The sequence below is a fragment of the Macrotis lagotis genome, chromosome X (assembly GCF_037893015.1).
Source record: "Macrotis lagotis isolate mMagLag1 chromosome X, bilby.v1.9.chrom.fasta, whole genome shotgun sequence".
Lineage (NCBI taxonomy): Eukaryota > Metazoa > Chordata > Mammalia > Peramelemorphia > Peramelidae > Macrotis > Macrotis lagotis.
This window is the reverse complement of record NC_133666.1, coordinates 171,040,231-171,066,248: the sequence shown is the minus strand read 5'-3', so window position 1 is coordinate 171,066,248 and position 26,018 is coordinate 171,040,231. Positions and strand designations below refer to the sequence as shown.

General features: G+C 38.1%; 1 protein-coding gene across 5 annotated transcripts in view; it reads left to right on the top strand.

Moving 5' to 3' along the window:
• Nucleotides 1-26,018, top strand: part of DCAF12 (DDB1 and CUL4 associated factor 12) — a 150,358-nt gene that overhangs the window by 117,381 nt on the left and 6,959 nt on the right. For 4 of the 5 annotated variants that reach the window (XM_074200101.1, XM_074200100.1, XM_074200099.1 and 1 more), the window contains 2 exons: nt 17,715-17,893; nt 18,389-20,577. In XM_074200101.1, coding sequence (XP_074056202.1) covers nt 17,715-17,893; nt 18,389-18,547 — 338 coding nt within the window. In that variant the 3' untranslated portion in view covers nt 18,548-20,577. Of the gene's footprint in view, nt 1-17,714; nt 17,894-18,388; nt 20,578-26,018 lie in introns of those variants that run through there. The other variant, XR_012471338.1, reaches the window with a different exon arrangement.

Below are 26,018 nucleotides of genomic sequence, written 5' to 3'. Positions count from 1 at the left end.
CAGAGTCATGTTGTAAACTAGCAATCAATAAGTGTGTTGTTTCAGTATTAGTTCTCAGAGACCCAATAGCATTGATCAATCCTTAACTAAGACAATAGCTTTTTTTTGTACCTGTGATTTCATTGTTTAGTAAGTGACCTAGAGAGGAAAATTTCTATATCAATACAAATCCATAACTACTCTGCTTTGGGCATTGAGAGGTTGAATGTCAGCAGTTAGTATGTTTGTCAGAGGTGGACTTGACCTTCGTTCTTCCTCACTCTGAAGGCAGTTCTCTCCTTTATGCCACATTTTCTCTTTTGCTCAGCAAATAACCTCAGTTTCAGTGAAGAATAGCCAAATTCTCCCCTTCCTCACTCCCTACCATTTCTGTCTTTATCTTTTAGCCTCACTCTATTATTCTCATTCTTTCCCCTTTCCTAATGTAATATATTTTAGAAACAATAATAATAATAATAATAGAATACTACTGTACATTTACATAGTATTTTGCAGCTCTCAAAACATTTTTACAAATGTTGTCTCATTTGGTCTTTATAACAACTCTATATGAGGTAAGTTGTTTTAGATGTTAGTAGTTTGGTTTTTTTTTTTTTACAAAAACACTCAGTTTATTTATTTCTTTGTTTATTTTTTATTTTTTTATTAAAGATTTTATTTGAGTTTTACAATTTTTCCCCCCAGTCTTACTTCCCTCCCCCCACCCTCTTACAGAAAGCAATCTGTCAGTCTTTACTTTGTTTCCATGTTGTACATTCATCCAAATTGAGTGTGATGAGAGAGAAATCATATCCTTAAGGAAGAAACAAAATGTCTTAGAGATAACAAGATCAGACAATAAGATCTGTTTTTTTTCTAAATTAAAGGGAATAGTCCTTGAACTTTGTTCAAACTCCACGATTCTTTATTTGGATACAGATGGCATTCTCCATTGCAGACAGCCCAAAATTTTCCCTGATTGTTGCACTGATGGAATGAGCGAGTCCATCAAGGTTGAACATCACCCCCATGTTGCTGTTAGGGTGTACAGTGTTTTTCTGCTTCTGCTCATCTCACTCAGCATCAGTTCATGCAAATCCCTCCAGACTTCCCTGAAATCCCATCCCTCCTGGTTTCTAATAGAACAATAGTGTTCCATGGCATACATATACCAGTTTGCTAAGCCATTCCCCAATTGAAGGACATTTACTTGATTTCCAATTCTTTGCCACCACAAACAGAGCTGCTATGAATATTTTTGTACAAGTGATATTTTTACCCTTAATAGTGTTCCATGGCATACATATACCACAGTTTGCTAAGCCATTCCCCAATTGAAGGACATTTACTTGATTTCCAATTCTTTGCCACCACAAACAGGGCTGCTATGAATATTTTTGTACAAGTGATGTTTTTACCCTTTTTCATAGATGTTAGTAGTTTTATAGACACGGAAGCCAAGGTTCAGAGAATCTCACCAGCACTACCCCATAGTCCACATAGATGACTACTGAAAATGAATCTCAGGGACTGAAATAACTTGCAGAAGTCCTCCCAAAGTCGTCTCAGTGATTCTGAAAGAACACAGAAAGGGAGGATTGGGGAGTGTGGGTGGGAGTAAGAGGCTGCCAGGGGAATGGAGACATGCAAATATTGTCCTGATGTGTGAAAACTGAAAGAAGATGGATACTTCAAATCATCAGCCAGAGTATTTGGTATTAATTTAGGAAAAATTCTAAAACAAGATACTAAAAAGACAATTTTTCAACTCTTAGGGAACAGATGATCAACCTGCATGGGTTCATTAAGAACTAGGGATGCCATACTAAACCCATTTCCTTTTTTGATAGGGTTACTATACTAGTTGATCAGGGGAATGCAGTGGACAGAGTAGATGTGGACTTCAGCAAGGCATTTGACTCATTCTCTCATGATATCCTTGTGGACAAGATGGAGAGATGTATACTAGATGATAGTTCAGTTAGGTGGATTCAGAATAAGTTTATTAAGTGGACTCAAAGAATATATTTCTATGTGTGTGTGTGTGTGTATGTGTGTGTATATATGTGTGTGTTTGTGTGTATATATATATATGTGTGTGTGTATATATATATATATTCAGGAGATTGATGTCTTTCTGAACAGTGATTCGTATTACAGTTCCCTACCCCAAGGATCTGCCTCTGTCCCTGTTCCTCATCATTGACTTGTATGCCAGCATATTTATAAACAACTTCAGATGACATGAAATTGATAGAGATAGTTAAATAAATTGAATTAAATTGAGATACAAAGAGATTGGGATAGTGAAGATATTAAAATTAAACTTAGTAGGGATGAATGTAAAGTCCTGAATTTATATTTTTTAAAGATCAAACACTGGATATTCATGTGAAAAACACCTGGGCAGTTTAATGTATTGTAAACTCTATATGAATCAGCACTATAGTGGCAGCAGAAAGAGGTTAATGTATCTTAGACTAAATTCATAAAAGGTGGTACATCCAGATCTAGGGAGGTAATAGTCCTTTTGTACTCTGGCCTTGTCAAACTACATCTGGAGTGTTCTCTACTATTCTGGGTACCACATTTGGAAGGGATAGCAACAAACAGGGGGACAACCAGAATGCTAAGGGCACTTGAAGCTCTTCCATATGAGAATGAAATGAAGGAACTGGGGAAGAGAAAGAAAGACAGAGAAGACAGTGATAACTCTTTTCAAGTACTTTGAAGACCTGGCTTCTGGAAAGGAGATTGGATTTGATTTTTTTACTCCAGAAGACAGAATTAGTTTCAGTAGTAAGAAGTTAGTAGAGTCACAAACTTACAAAGAATTAGAGCTACCCAAACTTGGAATAGGTAAGTGGAGAGTAATTAATCTTTTGATCTCTACAAAACTAAAAGCAAAATCTATATGACCAATTTTGAGCAATGTTAAAGATGGGATTGATAATATGGGCAAAAGTTGGAATACAGTATAATCTCCTAACTCAGTAGTCTGAGACCCTTGTGATCTTTTTACTGATTTAGGGATACTACAGGATATGTTGTCTCAGAATGTGATTTCTCTCCATGATATTGATAAAGTTTAAGAATGTACTACAAAAAACATGATACCAAAGGTGATTGTGGGGAGAAAGCCCTAACTTACTGTAGGGACCATAGGATATGATCTATGTTCAGAGAACTTAACTATGGGAAACATAACATAAGGATAATTATTTCTTTCCAAAAAAAATATTCATTTAACAGTTGGGAGTCCCCCAGGAAGCAGTACTTAACCATTTTCACAAATGTGCTGGAAAATGGAATACATGTTGAAATTTCTAAGATCACAGATGATACTTGACTCTTTCAGATAATGAAAATGGTGAATATACTAGGAAAACAGCAGGGAGAGCTATCAAAGCTTTGTGAGTAGACAGAAAAGTGGCAGATGAACTTCAGTGTGGACAAGAGTAAGGTAATACAAGTATGTAAGAAAGATACCATGGCATTGGGGAAAGAGCAGTGTCTCTGAAGGCTGACTATTATTACTTGTATAATCTTGGGTCAGTCACCTCCTTGGGGCCTCAGGTTCCTCATCTGATAAAATGAGGGGGTTAGACTCCATAGCCTTTCTGGTCTTTTTTAGCTCTAGACCTGTGATATGTGTGACCTAAAAGGAAAATAACCTAAATTGTATGTGTTGGCACAGTACCTGACTAATAGCTCAGGCTCAGGTTCTGATCTTGCCTTTGTGGCATTAAGGCCTTAGGAATATAGCCCTTCCCTTATTTCTAATTCCCTTCCTTAAAGTAAATAAGCATGACAGTACAGTTTCAGGTTTCTTAAAGACAACTGGAAACTTTTATTAAAGATAAATAGTTACAGGTTCAGAACATAGGTCTGAAATTTGAATACAAGGAATAATCAGACTTGAAAATAGTAGTCCCTATTTTCCCTCAGTCTGAACTTGACCTAAATTCCTATTTAATGCCAATTTAATTCAATCCCATGGTCACTTATTAAATACCCCGAGAATCCAAAAATTTAAAATAGCCCCCTTTCTCAAGGAGCTTATGGTATTATATATATATATACACACACGCACGCACAAATAATTACCATATGTGGTAGAATGTGATAAGAGAAAGGACAATATCTAAACATAGTTCTGTGAGTTAATTTAAAGAAAGATCAGAAGAAAATATCAGTCTAAAACTTAATGGAGGCCTTGATGCTGGATCTTAAAAGAATAGAAATATTTCTATATGTATCACATCTATTGTATTATACTCTAGATATAGAATGTATATGCAGGTATGTAGCAGCTAGTATATAGCAAGCAAGATGTAAAATAAGTAGTAGCCCAGTTTATTAAAAAAGTAGATTGTGGGGCAGCTAGGTGGTGCAGTGGATAGATCACTAGTCCTGGAGTCAGGAGTACCTGAGTTCAAATCCAGCCTGAGACACTTAATAATTACCTAGCTGTGTGGCCTTGGGCAATCCACTTAACCTCATTGCCTTGCAAAAAAAAAAAGTAGATTGCAGGGATAGTAGGTTGAAACTAGGCTGGGAATAATTTTAAATGGTAGGCTCAGATTACTTTTTGAAAAGGTAAATTGCATAGATCTAGGTAATAGAAAGATTGAGTAACTATATGAGGAAAAGCTTAGAGAAGGGAGGAAACCAGAGCAGGAAAGTCAGCTAGGAACCTATTACAATAATTCATAGTGAAAGACCCTAAATAAGGTGATAAGAATGAATATGAGGGGGCAGCTAGGTGGTGTAGTGGAAAGAGCAGGGCCCTGGAGTCAGGAGTACCTGAGTTAAAATGCAGCCTCAGACAATAATTACTGTGTGGCCTTAGGCAAGCCACTTAAGCCCATTGCGTTGCAAAAGAAAAAAACTAAAAACTTAAAAAAAAAAGAATGAATATGAGTAAAGGAGATGGTTGTTAGAAATATTATGGAGATAAAAGAAATAACACTTGTCTACTTGTTGAATGTAAAAGATAAAGGGGAAGGAATAAAATATGAATCTAATGTTTTAATCTTGTCTAACTAGAAGGATAGTGGCACGTCTACATAAAAGGAGATTGAGAAGATGGGTAGGTTTTAAGGGAAAGATGCTAAGTTCAGTTCTGAATCTGTTGATTTGAGGTCCTGAGGTCTTGGTAGGACCAAGTGATGATTTTCCTCAGGAACTCAGAAATACAATTCCAAGAGATTAAGGTATTGATTTGAAGAATTAACTATAAAGGATAAATCCATGACACAAGATATCAAGACTTAGAAATCAAGGGAAGGAAGACCAACTAAGACCAGAATCAGAATATTTGAAGAAGTTCCAGGAAGAATCAGGGTTACAGAAGACCAAAGAGAGTGTTTTTAAAAAAAAGGAAATTGATCAGAAATGTCAAATTCTGAAGAATAGTCAAGGGTAGGCCTTAGAAAAGGCCACTGGAATTGGAATTAATAAAATCATTGGAAAACTTGAAGAGGTTAGTATCAATTATGTGGTTAATTGGGAAGCCAAATTGTAAGAATTTGAAAGTGAATAAGAGGGGAAGTCAAACCCTCATTTGTATAGGCAACTCTTTCTACTAGTTTAGTTAAATGGAGGAAAATATAATATAGAGTAATAATTTGACAATAATAATTTGGGTTGAAAAGATGTTTTATTTTTAAAATAGATTATCCTGGAGAAAAGGGACTAGGAGAAATTGGTGGGATGTAAGGGTGTAAGGAGGAAGAAGGACTTTGAGGTGTTAATAGGTCAAAAGAACACAATTCAATGGAAATTGGAACAAAGTACAGTTTGAGATTGAACTGGTCCACCTTCTCCCCTAAGACCATATACCAAAGGGAAAGAAAATAGAGAAGGTTGTCCAGGATGAAGATGGTGAGATGAGGGAACTCAGGATCAAGTCACTTAGTCACTAAGGTCATAGAGTAGAGTAGAAGGCTAGAGGAAAAAATTGGGAATAGCTATTGTAAGAATGAGTAGAGTTGATGTGAGAGGAATAAAAATAGCACATAGCAGTTCTGAGAGAGTGTGTATAGTGGACAAAAGGCCAACTTGGGATTCAGGAAAACTCTTGTCTCAGACACTTTTTCCTGTGTTACTTTAGAAAGGTCCTCTGAACCTCAGTTTGCTTCTCTTAAAAATTAGGTAAGAGTATTTCTTCTAAAGGATTGTTGTGAGGATCAAATGAAATAACAGATATATACATATATATATATATATATATATATATATATATATAAATATATAGTTTCGTAAACTTTGAAACATCATATAAATTTAGCTGTTATCATTCTTATGTTTATCTTTAAAAGTGAATTTCTAATGGACCTAATCAAGAAAGAGGTTTCTTAATTTCTTTCGTAGTGACTCAGGAAAAGATGGAAAGAGTGAGCTAGCTTTGGATATTAATAAGCCAGGAAGAGATGAAGGACACTGGAGCAAGGAATTCTAGAATAGAAGGCAATGCTTTATGGAAACAGCTGAATAGAGGCCTGACAAATGAGAAATAAATTCAGAAGGGTTTTGGACAAATGCTGTGAAGAGGACAGAGAACAGATTCAGGAAAGAGCTACTGGAAGAGGTAGAAGAGGTAGAAGAGATAATGATCAGAGAAGGAACTTTAATTAAAGTTCAGGATCTTGAAGTGTGTGGCAACTGAGATGGGGTGAAGCTAGAAATCATGGGTGCCTAATGTTACCATCATCAGCACAAATTGATTATCATCACTTAGTGACTAAAGAGAATAACAAGAGTTAGAGTGGAGAGGAAAATCTTTAATTGTGCGATAAAGTTATAAAAGAAAGTTGAAAGGTATTCTGAAGTTCAATAAAAGTTTTTTTTTGTTATTGTTTAGTTGTTTTCAGTTGTTTCCAACACTTTGTGACCCCATTTGGAGTTTTCTTGGCAAAGATAGTTTGCCAAATAGTTTGTCATTTTCTTCTCCAGCTCATTTTACAGATGAGAAAACTGAAGTAAATAGGGTTAAGTGACTTTCCCAGAGTCACATAGCTAGAAAGTGTGTGAGGCTAAATTCAAACTCAGAAAGTCTTTCTGATTCTAGGCCCTAGGGGATTAATCATATTATAGGGAAGAGATCAATGGGATCTTTGGAAGGAAGCCAAACTTCCACTAGTGTTTAATGTTTGGGCTAATCTGCAAGGTGAAAGATTCAAAGAAGGGGAAGTTTATTCATAGAATGGAGTGCAGGGATAGAGGAAATGTAAATCTGTGAGATGAGGCTAAGAAAATTTGCATTTTTAAATGCCAGAATAGTCGTCTTCTGAAGCGCAAAGGTTCTTATTTTGTGGTCACAGAGTAGTAGTAACATGTAGTAGAGAAAACTTAAGGCCTCAACTGGACAATACTATACAAGGGGAACAGTTTTCAAACTGCTCATTGGCACATACAAATGTCTTATATTAGCTCTGGTTGAATCCAATTTGCCCAATTCCCCAGACCTCACCCTCCCACCCTGACTGATATCACCTACTTCTAGCTGTCAGAAATACTGTTTGTAATTTTGTAATCCTATTCTTTGAATGAAAAACATTTTCTTTCTCTGTCCTCTATTCCTCCCCCGTTAGAATCCATTCCTTTTTTTAAATTTTGGTTTTTTCAATCTTAAGTTTTAGTCTTTGTGGAAAACAAGACTTCTTATATTTTTCACAAACCAATATATGCAATATATGTACAGAAGATATCAACATAATCATGCAAATGATTGTAGTGGATGGTAGTTTATAAGATGTACATCAGAATTAGCCCAGGAAGGGAATCCATAATTGTTGATGTCTCAGAAGACTTCAGCCCTGTGTATTGATAACAACAAAAAAAAAAAGGTGACTGCAAAAGGTTTTAATCCTAGATGTTGGGTATTATCAGAAAAGAATTTAGAATCAGAACCACAAGTGGCAATTTTTCCTTGTGCCAAACTTCTGTATATAATATAATAACTCACGTAGTAGGGATGCAAAAGGCTTTTCTCCAAGCTATCCTATGAGGTACAATCCCCTTTTTTTTTAGATTTTTTTTTTTCAAGGCAATGGGGTTAAGTGGCTTGCCCAAAGCCGCACAGCTAGGTAATTATTAAGTGTCTGAGTCAATCCATTTGAACTCAGGTCCTCCTGACTCCAGGGCCAGTGCTCTATCCACTGCGCCACCTAGCTGCCCTATAATCCCTATTTTAAAAATACTGAATCTAAAACTAAGATAGATTATGAACCTCTCAGGAATGCATAGCTAGTTAGTTTTAGAATCAGAATTTGAACTTAGGCTGTCTTCTGATTTTAAGCCTACCATTTTTTCTATACTATATTTACCTTATTCATTCAAATTTAGATTACTATGATCTCTTCCAGGTATCATTCAGTCAAAGTTGGATTGTAAAGAGTTCCAAAAAGATTGTTTAAAATAATTCAGGCAGTGGAATAGCTGCCTTTTGAGGACAACCTATAAAAATACTTCATCCTGGAAAAATGAAGGCCATGAACTTTCATCAAAACCTAAAAGTAGTTGATACTCTTGGAAGACAGAATTCAAAAAGATCTCAACAAACTCAAACAACTAACCAGAACTAATAAAATGAAGTTAAAGAGAGAGGGCAGCTAAGTGGCACAGTGGAATAGAGCACTGGATAGAGCATGGGCCTTGGATTCAGTCAGACCTGAATTCAAATCCAACCTCAGACACGTAATAATTAACCTAGTGACCTCGGGCTAGTTACTTAACTCCATTGCCTCACAAATACAAATAAATAAATAAATGGATGAATGAATAAATAAATAAGTGAAGTTAACAGGAGTATCAAGTCTTGCTTGCACTTAGTTTTTTAAAAATCAGCAGCACAAGTTGAGTCCTGTGGAAAGACCTCATAGTTAACCACAGTCTCGATATGAGCAACCAATATAGCATAAATTAAAAAAAACAGTAATAAAAGTTTAATTATCTTTTTCAGGAAGGTAATAGTTCAATCACATGCTGTGGGAGTTAGATGGATTCTGGATTATTGTTTATTCTGAGTGACATATTTTAATAATGACATTGACAAATTAGAGGAGAGACTGGATGATAAAGGGTATGCAAAAATGTCATGAGAAACAAGGAAAATGTTTGGCTAGGAGTGGGAAAAATTTAGAACAGCCACTGCCTTAAATATTTGAAGACTGCCATGGGAAAGGAGAAACTTATTATACTGTTCACTATAGAAGGAAGCAGGGAGGAGGGATATCCTAGAAATAAGTTTGCACTAAGTACCTACCGTGTGAAAGCAATGTGCATTTTACAGCTATCTATTTGATCCTTACAACAATCCTGGCAGATAAGCTCTGTTATTAACCTCATCTTACAATTGAGGAAGCAGAGTGACTTACCCAGTGCCATACAGTTAGTGTCCGAGGCCAAGTGAACTCAGGTCTTCCAGAATCATCCTAGCACTCTATTCACTGTGCCACCTAGCTGCCCACCTGGAGGTTAGTCAATAGATATTGCAAAGAAACTTGATTTAAGCAAAATAGTTGTGCAAAAGTGTTTAAGCTGTCCCATAACAAGGTAATAATGTATGTAAAGCATTTTGCAAACTATAAAGCACCATATAAAAGTTATTATTACCATCATTTTAAAATATTATCTAACATTCCCACGCAATTTAGAATAATCACTTTGTTCATAGAGGAGACTTCTTCCAGTTTGTTCCATTTTTTTTTTTTTGCAAGCAGTGGGGTTAAGTGACTTGCCCAAGATCACATAGCTAAGTAATTATTGTGGTTCTGAGGTCAAATTTGATCTCAGATTTGAACCCCTGACTCCAGGGTCTGTGCTTTATCCACTGAACCACCTAGCTATTCCCTAATTTGTTCCATTTTTTTATAGTTTTGCCAATTACTAGAAACTGTATTGGTCCAATACAGAACTGAAGTCATCTGCCTGTGGCTTCCACCTGTTGATCCTATTCTAGCCTCTGAAATAATGCAGAATAATGCCTCTTTCAATAGTTATTCAAATAATTGAGAACAGCTATCCTGTCCCACTTAATGTCTTTTCTTCAGGCTAAATAGCTCAATTTTCCAAACTGTTCTTCATTTAATATAATTTCAAGACTTCTTACCTCAAATGAGACCTCAGTGCTAGCTGCAATATCTTACAGTAAACTCTTTTCATATTCTTCAAAATCTATCTCCCTCCCTTATGCATCTCTCATGTTCAAGTTGTTTTCTCCATTTAAAAATTTTTCTCTATGTTAACTTTTCCTCTGTGTCTAAGAATACTTTGTTCCCAAGGTGAATCCTTTCCTGTGTACACATCCTTCTTGTTTTTCAGACTGCTATAAGCGTCTTTTTTTGTTGGATCCCATTCAATCTGACTCCATATAAACTACCCTCAAAATCGGCCATCAGAGACCTCAGTTCACTCCAACAGCCTTTTTCTTATTATACATTCTCCTTTCCATTGCATTTAAAACTACTAATCTTCCTTTGTCTCTTAAAACTTTTTTCTTTGGTTTCTAACAGTGTTATCCTGAATCTTGTCTTCCCTTTTTAAGCTTCTATAACTTTTTAGCTGGCTTCTTTTCCTCATGTCCTATAAATATGAGTGTCAGGATCCTGTCTTCTCTATCTTAATTTCATTCGTACCCATGACTTCAATTATTGCCCCCTCAGTAGATGATTCTTACAATAGATAAAATAAATCTCATCACTAAACCATCTTCCAAGTTTTAGTCTCACATTTTCAAAGTACATTTCTACCTTCAATATCCATCTAACATCTGAAATTCATCCTTTTTAAAGCTGTCAGTGGAATCACCATTTTCTGTAACCCAAGGTGAAAACCTGAAAGTTCTCTTAGACTTGACCCATTCCCTTGCTTCTTTTCTTTCCCTTCATCACTTCTATATATTCCTTTCTATTCATAGCTATAGTTTACCTCATTATTGTACATCCATACAGTAGCTTCCTAACTAGTTTTCCTCTTTTCACTTTCTCCCCACTTCTAGTTAGTATATTATGCAAATACCAAATAAAACTACTACTCAAATTATGTCACTCTCTTGCACAAAACCCTGCCTTTCCTTTCTGTTGTCTAAATTAAAGTCCTGATACCCTCACTTAATATTTAGGGGTTTATACAGAATATTTACAAACCTCTTTTTCTAGCCTTGTCTCCTGCCTCTTCTCTATTTTTACCATTTACTATAATCAACCTGGACCCCCCTTTTCCAAAACATCTTTTTTAATTTCTTCAATTCTGTCTTTTATCTTGTGCAATTTCATCTATATGATATGCCATCACCTCCTATCTCTAGCTGCCAAAATCCGTCCTTCGGGGTCTAGTTCAAATATTATAACCTGGGGCTGCTAGGTGGCACAGTGGATAGAGCACCAGCCCTGGAGTCAGGAGGACCTAAGTTCGAATTTAACCTCGGCCACATAATACTTAACCCTAGCTGTGTGACTTTGGGCATGTCACTTAACCCCATTGCTTTGTAAAAACAAAAAAATGTTATATCTTCCTAGCAGCCTCCTTTGGGGGGGGGGCTTTCCGTAAGGCAAAGGAGTTAAGTGACTTGCCCAAGGTCATATAGCTAAGTAATATTAAGTATCTGAGGCCAGATTTGAATTCAGGTTCTCCTGCTTCCTAGACTGATACTCTATGCACCACCTAGCTACCTCTAGAAGCCTTTGTAAACTGATAAACTCATCTTGAAGTATTCTCCCCATTCTAAGCTATAGTACTTTATAGTCACAATTAATAGCACTTACTAAGTATTGTCTTTTAGTCATTTATGTTCATTTATTTTCTTCCTTGTGGTCACAGTAATAGACTAGCTATACAGAGAGCTGACTTGCTGGATGATCAATTCTTTAGCCATAACAACTCATGAAACTAGATTGTAAATTTCTTAAGGTCAGGAAACATGACATTTTCTATCTTTATATCCCACCAGTACTAAATTCTTAGTATAATCTCTTGTACATGATTGCATTCTTTAAATAGGTGTTGAATGAATGAATGTAATATAAGATGAGGTGTGACAGTGATGTCATTTTTAGGGTTTTTTTTTTAAAAGAAATACTCAATTTATCTAGGTGAGAGTTGTCTTTCTTTGTTGGTTCTTTGGAAGGTCAAAGGCTTAGTGTTATTGCCCTTGCTCAAGACCTTTCTGGGATTTCTCTGAAAACTGATTTCAGAGTTATCCTTCTGAATAACTTCAGTAGCAGCAAATCTACATTCTCTGAAAATGTGGTCGGTTTTTAATTAATATTGTGAGTCACCTATAGTCTAACTTGTTGTATGAAGTAGGGAACTGAGCTAGAAAATATTTTTTATTGCCAAAAAAAGTCCTAATAATAATAATTATAATAATTTCTGATTTTGTTGCCTGTTTTGTAAGCAGATCTGTAGGCATTTCCCAAAGAGAAGTTCCAAAATATGTTATGACTAAGTGGGAGCATTAATGGAATAGATGTATATATGATTAGCCTTCTAGGATCATGGGTTTGAAAATGCATAAGCTCTGTTTTTAGAAATCATTCTCATTAGTTTATATTCACATCTCTCTAGAAACATAATGGCAATATAATTTTGTAACAAGTAAAAATCAGTTTTATGTAGTGAACAGAGTAAATGGAGAATTCATAAACTTGAAAGGTTATTCAAAATGGAACCATACATAGGTTTAAGAAGAGCTTAGGTCTGTCATCCACCATTCAACCTATAAATTAATAAGGAAAGTTAAAGGTGTACCTGGAACTTTTAGTTTGAGATCTTTTTTTTAAATTTTTTTATTTTTGTAAAAGTAATTTTTTATACATTACTAAAATATTCTTGTCTAACAGTAAACATAATACCCCTTCCAAAAAAAATATAGACCCTCATGAGAAATAAAGTAATAGAAAGAGGAAAAAAATGTGCTTCAGTCTGTGTTCCGACACCACCTGCTCTGTGTCAGGCGAATCACATTCTTTATGATAAGTCCATCATGAAAGCTACTTCCATATTTTTGTACCGTTGCCATTACTGATCGCAACTCCCTCCATCCATACCTAACCACTACCACATACTATATTTTCTCTCTCCTTTCACTCTGTCCCTCTTCTAAAATGTGCTATAGGGGTAGCTGTGTGGTGCAGCGGATTGATCACCAGCCCTGGGGCCAAGAAGGCCCCAAGCCCAAATACCACCCCTGAGACCCAGTAATCACCTGGCCCCATGGTCCTGGATAAGCCACCCCTTGCAAGGAGTAAAAAAGAAAATGTGCTATATCTGACCACTCTCCCCCACGATCCACCATCTCCTCCATCACTCACATCCCCCCCTTCCCCCTTTTCCCCTTTTCTCCTTTTTACTCTAGATCTCTATACCCCACTGAGTATATATGCTGTTTCTTCTCCAAGCCACCTCTGATGATAGTGAAGGTTCCCTCATTCCCTGCCTTCCCCCCTTCCATATCATTGCAATAGCTCATTGCAATAAAAATGTATCTTTTATATGAAATATCTTAGCCTATTCCGCCTCTCCTTGCTCTCACTCCCAGTGCATTTTCCTTTTAGCCATTGACTCTATTTTTACAATATATTATATATTCAAACTCAGCTCTCTCCTGTGCCTTGTTTACATATGCTCCTTCTAACTGCTTAATAAATGAGAAGGTTCATATGAGTATTATCAGTATCATGTTTCTATGCAGGAACACTTCATTATTAAGTCCCTCATATTTTACCTTTCTGTTCAGCTCTGGCCATTTTAACAGGAACAATTGATAGTGCCCTGGTTTGTTGAAAGTCCATCATTTTTCTATGCAGGAATACATGCAGTTCATTATTATTAAGTCCCTCATATTTTCCCCTTCTCCTCCACTCTATGCTTCACCTGAGTCCTGTATTTGAAGATCAAACTTTCTGTTCAGCTCTGGCCATTTTAACAGGAACAATTGAAATTTCCCTGGTTCATTGAAAGTCCATCTTTTCTCCTGGAAGAAGATGTTCACTTTTGCTGGGTAGTTGATTCTCAGTTGCATTCCAAACTCTTTTGGCTTCTGGAATATTATATTCTAAGTCCTATGAGCCCTTAATGTAGTTGCTGCTAAGTCCTGTGTGATCCTGACTGCAGCTCCACAATATTTGACTTGTATCCTCTTGGCTGCTTATAAAATTTTCTCTTTGATTTGGGAGTTCTGGAACTTGGCTATAATATTCCTGGGGGTTGTTTCTTTTGGATCTCTTTCCAAGATGGGGGAGGGGGAATCGGTGAATTCTCTCAATTTCTGTTTTGCCCTTTGCTTCTAGGATATCTGGGCAATTTTCCTGTAGGAATTCTTTAAAAATAATGTCAAGAATTTTTTCCTGATCATGACTTTCAGGTATCCCAATAATTTAAGTTTCTTGAATCTGTTTTCCAGATCAGTTGTTTTTTCAATGAGATGTTTCACATTTTCTTCTAATTTTTCATTCTTTTGATTTTGAAGTATTGTGTCTTGACTTCTCGTAAAATCAGCAGCTTCCTTCTGTTACATTCTACATTTGAAGGATTTGTTTTCCTCAGAGAGCTTTCTTATCTCTTTTTCCATCTGGCCAATTCTGCTTTTTAAAGCATTCTTCTCCTCAATAACTTTTTGAACTGTTTTATCCATTTGACCTATGCTGGTTTTTAGCATGTTATTTTCTTCAGCATTTTTTGGATCTCCTTGACTAAGCTGCTGACTTCTTTTTCATGTTTTTCCTGCATCTCTCTCATTTCTTTTCCCAATTTTTCTTCTATCTCCCTTACATGATTTTCAAAATCTTTTTTGAGCTCTGTCATAGCCTGAGCTCAACTTCTGTTTTTCTTGGAGCCTTTAGATGCAGGAGCTTGTACTTCCTCATCTTCAAATTGAGTATTTTGATCCTTCTTGGGATCACAGGCAAAGTATTTCTCAATGGTGTTCCTCTTTTGTCTCTATTTACTCATTTCCCCAGCCTTTGCCTGGTTTGGGGGTGCTTCCTGAGCTTTTGAGTATTATTCGGGCACACCCCCCCAACAAGGATCTCAGTGTGTGAGGCTCTGACTGCCCACCTAGTCTGTGAATGACCATAAGTGCACCCCTCTGCCACGAGGCTGAGGTGGAGTGGGGGCCCTAGACTGCGATCAGGATCTGAATGTTGTCAGAACCCCAGAGTACCATTCCAGGTACAGAGAACAGACCTTGGAAGTCTCCCCTACCTTCAGTGGGCTGTGCACTCAGGGTTTAGTTGCCTGGAGGCTCCTGCTTGCAGGCTCCACGCCTGCTTCCCTTTCCTGGATCTGGGCTGACCTTGCTGACTACCCTAACGTCCCTGAGGGCCTGGGCTTCACACTTGCTCTGGCAGAGGTTCCCTGCTGGTCTCCCAAGTAGTGCCCAGTGCTCCCCAGGGTGTAAGTCAGGAAACTGCCCCTGCTGCTGCAGCTCCCAGGCACCTTGGTGCTGCCTCCGGGAGGCTAAAGTTTCTTCACTCTGGCTGGCCACCACTCTAACCCCATTGAACAGAGCCTTTCCACTATTTTCCAGGTTACCTTGGTCTGGAGAATTGCCTAGCTGGATCTTTCTTTGGGTTCTGACTCAAAAATTTAGTTAGAGTCATAATTTTAAGGTTTTTGAAATATTATGGAGAGGCTCTTCTTCTGTCACCATCTTGGCTACGCCCCCCTGAGATATTTTTTATTTGTTTTTTATTATATTTATTTTATTTTTGTACAAATGATGTTTTTAAATACATTACTAAAATATTCTTGTTTAAGAGTAAACATAATTCCCCTTCCCCCCAAAAAATATAGACCCTCATGAGGGATAAAGGAAAGGAAAGAAGAAAAATTTTAAATTTAAATTAAAAAAGTAATAATAATAATAGGGGCAGCTAGGTGGCACAGTGGACGGAGAACTGGCCCTGCAGTCAGGAGCATCCGAGCTCAAATCTGGCCCCAGACACCCAACAATCACCTGTGAGACCCTGAGCAAGCCACCCCAACCCCATTGCCCTGCAAAAACCAAAAAAAAAAAATTAATAATAAAATAATAATAACAATAATAATAATAATAATAGGGGCAACCAGGTGTTGCAGTGGACAGGGCACCAGTCCTAGAGTCAGGAGCACCCAGGTTCAAACCCATCTTCAGACACCCAGCAATCACCCAGCTGTCTGGCCCTTGGCAACCCCATCTGCCCCGCAAACCCCCTCCCCCCAAAAATAATAATAATAATAAAATGTGTTTCAGTCTGTGCTCCAACACCACCAGCTCTGTTGCGGGTGGATCACATTCTTTATAAGTCCATCACAAAAGCTACTGACATATTTTTCCACCTTTGCCATTGCTGATCGAAACTCCCTCCATTCACCCTTCCCCACTACCATACTATATTTTCCATCTCCTTTCACTGTGTCCCTCTTCTTAAATCTGCTGTAGGGTAGCTGAGTGGCAGCAGATTGATCACCAGCCCTGGGGCCAAGAGGTCCCAAGCCCACATACCACTCCTAAGGCCCAGCAGCCACCTGGCCCTGTGGTACCGGACAGGCCATCCAACCCCAACCCCTTGCAAGAAGTTAAAAAGAAAATGTGTTATATCTGACCACTCTCCCCCACAATCCACCCTCTCCTCCATCATTCACATCCCCCCTTCCCCTTGTCCCCTTCTCTCCATTTGACCTATGCTAGTTTTTAATATGTTATTTTTCTTCAGCATTTTTGTGGATCTCCTTGACTCATTTCCCTAGTCTGTGCCTGGTTTTGGGGTGCTTCCTGAGCTTTTGAGTATTATTGGGACATACACCTCCACAAGATCTCCGTGTCTCCATGTGTGAAGCTCTGTCTTCCCTCCTGGTCTGTGAATGACCACAAGCGCTCCCTCTGCCAAGGGGCTGAGGTGGGGTGGGGGGCTGCTGTTCTATGGGGGGCCTAGACTGTGATCAGGATCTGAATATGGTCAGGGCCCCAGAGTCCTGTTCCAGGTACAGAGAACAGACCTCAGAAGTCTCTTCACTCCCCTAACTTAGGTATGCTGAGCACTCAAGGGTTAGTCGCCTGGGGCCTCCTGCTTACTGGCTCCGCCTGCTTCCTGTTCCTGGATCTGGGCTGCTTGCTGAGTGCCCTGAGGGCTGGGCTTCATGGGCTCACTCTGGCAGAGGTGCCCCCCCAATCTTACAAATTATGCCCCATGCTCCCCAGAATGTAGGTCAGGAAAGTGCCCCCTGCTGCCATGAGCTGGGGCTCCCAGACACCCTGGGACTACCTCAGGAGGCTAAAATTCCTTCACTCTGGCAGGCCGACCCACTAACCCTGGAACGGAGCCTTTCCACTATTTTCTAGGTCAGCTTGGGCTGGAGAATTGCCTCACTGGATCCCTCTATAGGATCTGTCTCTCAAAAATTTAGTTAATTGTTATTTTATAAGTTTTGTAATATTATAGAGAGAGAGCACCTAAGAGAGGCTTTTCTCCTATCAACATCTTGACTCCACCCCCCTCCCCAGATCTTTTTAAAAAAATTTTCCCTCACCATTCTCTTTGACATAATATTCCTTGGTTTCCCACTAGAAACATCATCTGATCTCAAGGCTGACCTTTAGACTGACTCAATGGCACCTCCTGATGATTCTAGAAGATTATATTATAAGGTTCAGATTTGATACAAGAGGCAGTGTTATAGGCTTTCAGGGATATGTTTGAAGATGACTCCATCTCTCTTTCTCTAATCATTCTTCTCTCCCCTGGCCCCAGGCATCCGTTCAGTGAGCTTCTATGAGCACATCATCACTGTGGGCACCGGGCAGGGATCCCTGTTGTTTTATGACATCCGGGCCCAAAGGTTTTTAGAAGAAAAGCACTTATCCTGCTACGGGTCCAAGCCCAAACTTGCAGGGGAGAATCTGAAGCTGACCACCGGCAAAGGCTGGCTGGTGAGTGAACCTTCCTTTGTTAGGCAGGAGCTGGGGAGCTCTGATTGGCCTGGGCGGGAAAGAGACCTGGACAGCATCAGGAAAAATGCTCCTTCACTTCTAGAAATGTGGGAGCAAAAAGAGGAGAGAGCCATAATATCACATCTTTAATCTTTGATTTACCTTTACATAAATGTGATCAGGGAAGGGGGGAATTACTGCCTCCATTTTATAGATATGTGAAAGATTAAATCTCAGAGGATTAAATATTTTACCAGGGGCGGGCAAACACCATTAAATCTGAGAGAAAGAGACTATGCAAACTGTTGTAAAGTACTGATATGTTGGCCCATCATTTTAGAATAGGGTTTACAAATCCTGTGTCGAGTATTCTTCTGAGGCCAAGTTTCCGTGCTCCGGTTTTGAATGCAAGATGATATATCTTCTGTGACTTTACTTTCCTTACCAAGGTATCAAGGAGCTAACAGACCCTTTTTCTCCTCCTTTTCCCAACAGAATCATGATGAAACTTGGAGGAATTATTTTTCAGACATTGATTTCTTCCCCAATGCTGTTTACACCCACTGCTACGACTCGTCTGGAACGAAACTCTTTGTGGCAGGAGGTCCCCTCCCTTCAGGGCTCCATGGGAACTATGCCGGGCTCTGGAGCTAATGAATAACTCTTCTGAAATGCAGAGATTTACACTAACTTCCATCTTCAGTTTCCTTGTTTCTTTTCATTTTTCAATTGTGTGATGCCCTTGTCTTATTGGAACACTAGAATTTGCTTTTGACTTGGGCATTTGACACAGGCTCCGTACGTTGGTCTAAAGTGGCTTTTTCTTTTTTCCCCCTTTTGGCAATCAGAATTTTGCTTTACTACTTTTTTTTTGGCTTTTTATTTGCTTCTTACCCAAAGGATTTTTTGTTAATCCCATATTGTATTTCCTTTTTAAGTGACACACACTTTCCCCTATTTGGCTTCTGCTTTAGGCTGACACAGTCATATTCATCCCTACTTTGCTGTTGTGAGGTAGGATTCCTTTATACTTATGTGGTTGCTGTCAGACTTTCTGTGAAAGTTTGGGGGCTGTGTGTGTGTGTGTGGGTATGTGTGGGTGTGTGTATGGGGGTGTGTGCACACAGGTACTGTGTGTGTCATTGAAATTACATGGAGTGAGGATTACTTGTAATTAAAATATTTATAAAAGAAACTACTTTATCCACAGAGTCCAGCTTTGGGACTGGTTTTATCTTATTTTTTAAAGTACACGTCTATTGACACTGTATACAAAAACAGAAAAAAAAACCCATCACCCAGAAAAACCATTGAGAAAGATTGCAAGTATCCCCTTGGGCCCTATATTAAGGGTCTCCTTCCTAGGGCTCCCCTAGCACCTAGGACTTCCAGGGTCCAAGAGGGGGGGGTAATGCTCCCTTTACTTTCCCTTCCCTTTTTTCCTATGACTCCCTGAGGAAAAGTCTTCTGCCCATGTATCCCTTCCCATTCCCTTGGTCTGCCCTTCTTTAGAATGTCAAGGCCTCTGATGGAGCTTTTAGAAAAGGAGTAGAAATTCAAGTACTGGATTATGCCAGATTGCCCAGCTCTCCTCTTCCTTCCCCCTCCAAAAAAAAAAAATGAAAAATATAACATACAGATTGGAGGCATCAGAGAAACCTCAGTTTCTCTTTGGCTTTGGGGAAACTCCTAGTTCCTTTTTCCTTCCCTTTTCTGATTATCCTGATGAATTTGGTTTGGTTTGGTTTGGTTTTCCCTTCAGAAGCAAGTTCAGTCTGGGGATGGGGGCTGAGTATCTGTGTGTAGTGTGTACCTAGTGTGTTTCCTATTAGTCTGTTGGTGTGGTGGGAGGGTGTTGGCCCCAGAGCCCCATGGCTGAGGTCTTCTCTCTGGATGCTCCTCATCCTTGCTGGCACAGGACTGGCCAGCAGTGTTGTGCATGTTGTAGCAGCATTGATGTAATTAATTAGTAAATAGGAATACTCTTCCTATTCCATTCCCCACCTTAATAATTTGTATGTTTGGGCTTCAAGTTTTTTTGACCATAGCAGTGACAAATATGCCAGAGAATCCTATTGTTCCCTGCTCTTATACTCATCATGTTGCAAACAATGAATTTTTCCTTGATTTGATGATTTCCTTTTCCTTTGAGCACTTACTCCAATGAGCTGCCAGAAGCACTTCCTTGGAAATCAGAGCTGTCATATCCCTCTTCTCCCTAAACCATCAAGTTGATGAGGGGAGGCTGCAGAGATGCTCTGTGCCCAGGGAGCTTGAAGGTGAAGTTATGTGCTTAAAAGTCAGCACTGACTTCATGACATAATAGAGATATGGTTGTGGAATTCTCACTTTCTAACCTAGAGAAATAGGTGCTATCAACAGGGAATTAATTAAGCAAAATGCTAGATGCTACATACAAATCTTTAACTGTCCTAATTTGTTTTTTCTCCTAGTATTAAACTACAGGCTGTAGATTACTTAGTTCTCAAAGAACTTCTATCACTTTAAAGGAAAAAAAAATACTTGTAACAAAAAAAAAGAAAAAAGATCAAGTACGGTATTTTGTACTGTTGCCTGACCCTCTTCTGTGATGGGTAATGCATTTGATTGTTTGGGATTTTCTGTTTTAAAAATGTAGCACTTGACTTTTGCCAAGAAAAAAAATAAATATTATTCCAGTGCAACATGGTGTGAGAGAGTGTGTATGAAACCAAGGTCCAGGGTGGGAAGGTGGGAGGGCCTCTTTAGGAAAAGAGATAGATTCTCTCCAGTCTATACTATTAGAATTAGTATACATGTCCAGTTTGCGCCATAGGGGGCTGGAATAGGTATGTAATGGTGGCACATGAGACCTCATAGTACCAGTCAGGCCAAAGGTATCTAGTCTATCCCTACTTAGAATCACTTAGTTTTTCACCCAGAAATGCCTGAACTGTATTCACTGTAAACTAATGACCCAAAGTCCAATTTATCATAGATACTTTGTAGAAAGAAGCTTTATTTAATAGATTAGGAAAACCTGTCAGGATTCCTAGTGAAGAAGAGGAAATGCAGGGACTAGGAAGGAGGATTCTAAAGGAAAACTTTCCCACCATCCCTACCCTGTATTTCCTGAAGCATTCAGAATAGAATTGAAATGCAAAATTCAGAGCCCAGAGCAGATATCTTTTTTTTTTTAGGTTTTTGCAAGGCAGTGGGGTTAAGTGGCTTGCCCAAGACCACAAGGCTAGGTAATTATTAAGTGTCTGAGGTTGGATTTGAACTCAGGTACTCCTGACTTCAGGACTGGTGCTCTATCCACTGAGCAACTTAGCTGCCCCCGATATCTTTTTAAAATAAACTTTTATTCATGTATTTTATTTTTATATCACCTGGATTTTCCCTCTCTGTAATATCCTCTCCCTTCCCACTGTCAGTAATAGAAAAAAAAATTTTTAAGAAAGAGAAAGAAGAAAAAAAAATCAAAATAAATCAAAACATGGGAATAATCTGCCCTTAGAAGCTATGTTATATATCTATGGACCCCCAATCTCTTCAGAATGAGATGGGGGGATTCTCCTATCTCTTCTCTGGGGCAAACCCTGTTCTTTCTAATTCTGAAGCATTCAGTTTTGATTATTTTGTGGTAACTATTCTTTCTCTTCATTTCCATGGTTGTATGCATATGTAAATTTCCTGACCCTGCTTAATTCATATGAATTAGTTTCATGTAAATCTTATTTATGCTTCTCTGTATTCAGCATGCCTGTCATTGCTTATAAAGCAGTAATGCATGTTCCACTATTTGCTTAGCCAATACTCAGTGAGTTTCTACTTTGTTCCTACTTTCTACCAGAAGAAGTAGTGCTTTAAATATTTTGTTGTATAGGAAGTGACAGTGAACTAGACTGAGACCAGTCACATAAGCCCCATAAAGATGTTACTTGCCAACTGGAAAAAGATTTTCATATTGAAATCCTAGTCCCTTTTGACCCAAAGGATCATCTGACTCCATGGGGGACAGAAAGGTGAGGGGCTTTGGACCCACAAACCTGCTTTAAAAGAGTATATAGAACAAGAAATATGATTAAAACAATTAGAACCTACTGAAGCAAACTTTTAGCTCATCTACTTATGTAGAAGGCATAAGGGAAATGATCAAGTTATATGGGGTCCATTGGCATCAGTGGACAGTGGGCCTGGGCAACCACTGTATTTATACTATAATGCTTCTTAATATGTGCAATCTGTCCAAAGTTGTACAAAACGAGATGCTAATCAAAGCATAGACTCCTCCTTGATTGTAGTTTGGGAAGATCAAGGACATGGCCATTCTGGAATACCACACAGGCAACAAAATGTATTTCTTGCTATAGCAGGTGGATGGTATACAGAGCAAGATTTTTCCAGGTGCTTAACAGTGAGAAAGGATTAAGGACAACTTTATGGAGATCTAAACTTGGATATGACTGTGTTCTTCTAATACTTTGAAGTCAAGGCTGACATGGTCACATTTTTTCCCCAAGGTCTTGTCATTGGTTTGGTAACTCCCACTCATTCCTTACAAGAACACCATTCCAGCCAAACTGGTTTACACACTGTCCCTGAAACAGTTTGAGATTTCCTGCCTTCACAAGAGGAAAGAACCTTCATTGCCAAATCCCAGAAAAGAGAGAAAGAATGCAGGAGAGGAGGGTAACCAACAGTGTCATGCCATACAGAGTTCAAGAGGAATGAGGAAAGACCATAAGAGGTCTGGTAACCTTTGAGAAAACAAAAGGCATACTATCCTTCAAATTTTCTACAAACTACCATTGCCAGTTCCTTCAACATATCCTCAAAAGACATTATTTTGACACCTATATCCATCCTGGATGTGTTTTTCATTATGTACTTGCTATAATGTGTTCAAAACTGAACCTAGTACTATAGATGATGTCTGACCAGGGATACTTTGTTCTGTATATAGACCTCCTAATGTAATCCAAAGTTAAAATAACTATTTTTTGGACCATGAATCTTGTCATTTCTGTCTCCCTAATATTTTTCACATCTTTCCTTTCCTATTAATCACACAGCCACATAATCACTTTTGTTCAGGTCCTCATCCCTTCTCATGTGGATTTATTGCAATCATCTCCTGAGTGGTCACTGCTTCACATCTGTCTGCACACTGTAATAAATCCTCCACATAGCTATGAATGTAATTTTCCTAAAGTTTTAGTCCAACCATGTCATTGCCTCACTCAGTAAATTCCTATGGCTCCTTATTTCCTCTAGGATCAAAAATAACTTCTCACTCTTTTAAGAACCTACCTTTATATCCTTAAGTATTTCTCCCCTTTCCTCATTAACACTAGCCTTGATGTTTCACGTAATACATATTGATTTACTGAAGAAATAGGTAGGTCTCTTTCAGATCTCTGCCCATAAGACTGGAAAGAAAATTCAGGTAATCTTGAGGAAGAACACTGAATAGCCCTTGACCAATGTCTGCCACAAGAATAATGGGGAAAAAAAGCACAAACAGCAATGATAACATGCTTCTGAGGACTGGGCCATCTGGTCTACCAGGATTGTCTTTATTAAGGATAGCAACTTTATTCAGCCATAAAATAAAAGTAAACATTGCAAAATAATAAAAAGACAAATATCGCCTCAAAGATGGCATATGAGAAGACACACCCATCCCACCTATATGCAGAGGGTATAGATTCATTAGTTTGTTGCATTACACATATTTTCAGACTTTTTCTGCATGTTAATTTTGCTTATTTCTTTTTTATCTTTGAAAATTGTTATATGGAATGACTGTGAAAGATACTGAAGAAAATTTTGGTGCTCTTTAAAAAAAAATTTTAATGTTGTATAATTGCAAAGAACTAGCAGTGGTCCAAAGAAGAGGGATGAGAAGATATCCTTTCCTCCACTTTTTACAGAGGTGGGAGGCCCACAGGTGTGGCACATTCAAATATTTTCAAATTTTTTTCTTCAGTTTTACTAATTTTCTGTTTTTTTCTCTTAAAAATATTCACTATTACATAAGATAATTCTTTGAGAAGAAGAAGAAAGTGGGATACTAAGTGAAATCTTGGTGAGGAAAACAAAATATTTTTATAAGGACCTCCAGGGTGGACATCAGACTTCCAGGATGCCATTAGTCCTTGCTCTGATCAATTTTATCCACTTCACATGCTATTACTACATCTATAAGTTTTTTCTCAGTCTTTAAGGCATAGTGCTAAAAATTCAAACGTACAAATTCACATTTATCTCAAGTTGATGCATGAGGACAATTTACTTTCATTTAACTTATGCAGATTTCTTAGATTTTGTTTGTTTGTTTTTAAGACCATTAGCAAAAAAGAACAAAAAAAAACCTTACAAAACCTTGCAATCTCCCAGTCAAAAACTTCAAACAATTCTACAGTGTCATTGGAGTCCTGACCCTTTCCCATTGTGATAACAACCCTATTCAGAAGTAAAGCAGTCATAAGTTGCCTTATTCTGATATCCAGCCATCCAAATGCCCAAGCAACCATGCATTCTGCATCACCCTTTCCCATCTTCAATCACAAAGTCATTCTAAGTTCTCTTGCAGATTTAATACATGTTTTGGGGTCAAGTCTAACTCAGGACAATCCAATGTTCAGGCTTGGGTTTGGAACACAACAAAATACTCATAAACCATACAATATTTAATATTTTACTTCATTAAATGGAGATTCAATACAGAAATTATATTGATTCAAATGGTGCAGTTCCCCTCTGCCTCTCCTTTTGACATGATGGCAGCATCTGATCAGAAAGATGTTCATTAGCCCTAAGAAATGCTCATAAGCAAGTCCTATTCTCCAGGAAATCACATAAATGGCTTGAGTTTTAAGTTCACTAAACCAAGTCTCAAGATTTTCTCTGCCTTTTTAAGGAGAACATCCAGGCTAAATGAAACAAATACTGCTCCTTCACACTCACAAATGGCTTCTCTTACCAGGCCCTGATGAATTGTATCCTAGGATGCTGAAAGGACTGGTAGGTATGATTAATGAAACCTAGTCTTAGGACACTGAAAGATCATGGAGGGGCAGCTCGATATAAGTGTTGCAGTAGATATAACACTGGCCCTGAAATTAGAAGGACCTGAGGTGAAATCTAGCTCAGATATAATACTTACTTAGCTATGTGACCTTGGGCAAGTCATTTAACCCTATTTCCTTGCAAAAATAAAAGTCTTGAAATAGGATTGGAGAAGGGAAAAAAATTTTTTAAGCTTGTTTTAGGGTTGGGTTTTGTTTGGTTTTTTTTTTGCAAGATGATATAAGTTCTTTTTAAGGAATGATTAGTGAATATCTTGGAAAAAGGAACAGTATTCACAAAGCCAGCAAGCCTTCATCAGAACGATTCATATCGATTCATATCATTTCACTTTTCAATGGGCTATGGATGATTAATGGAGTGCTATAAAAATAGTTTATTTGAATTTTAGAAAAGTATTTGACAAAGTAATTTATACTATATGGTGTGGACAAAATTGAAAGATATGTTGAACTTAAAACAGATTGAATGACTGGACCTTAAAAATAAATCATTTGGAGTTTAAGATCAACTTAGAAGATGGTCTCCAATGTAGTATTTCCAAGAATTTGTGCTTGACCCTTTACTATTTACCAATTTTTGTCAATAACTCAGAAATGGAAATGACATTAGATTTGCTGGTGATATGAAACTGGGATGGAAAGTCAATAAATAACAGTGGATGACAGAGAGGGGATTCAAAAAGATATAGACATGCTCAAGCACTGGACGAAATCTAATAATCTGAAATCCAATAAGGATAAATGTTAAATTGACTTCAGAAGTACAAAATGCGAAAGGGTAACTAGATAGTCAACAGTCAAAAAGATCTGGTTGTCTTGATGCGGTACAAGCTCAGTAAGTCAAATTAATGCAACAGCAGGGGGGAAAAGCTAATATAACCTTCAGCTACATTAAAGAAGACTCCTCTTTCAAGACCAGGAAGATGATAGTTTTGTTCTACTCTACCCAGATTAGATCCCTTCTGGAATGTTGTGTATATGCTCAGGGTCGCATTTCAGGAAGGACATTGATAAGTTAGAAAGCATCCAGAGAAAGGCAATCAAAATCA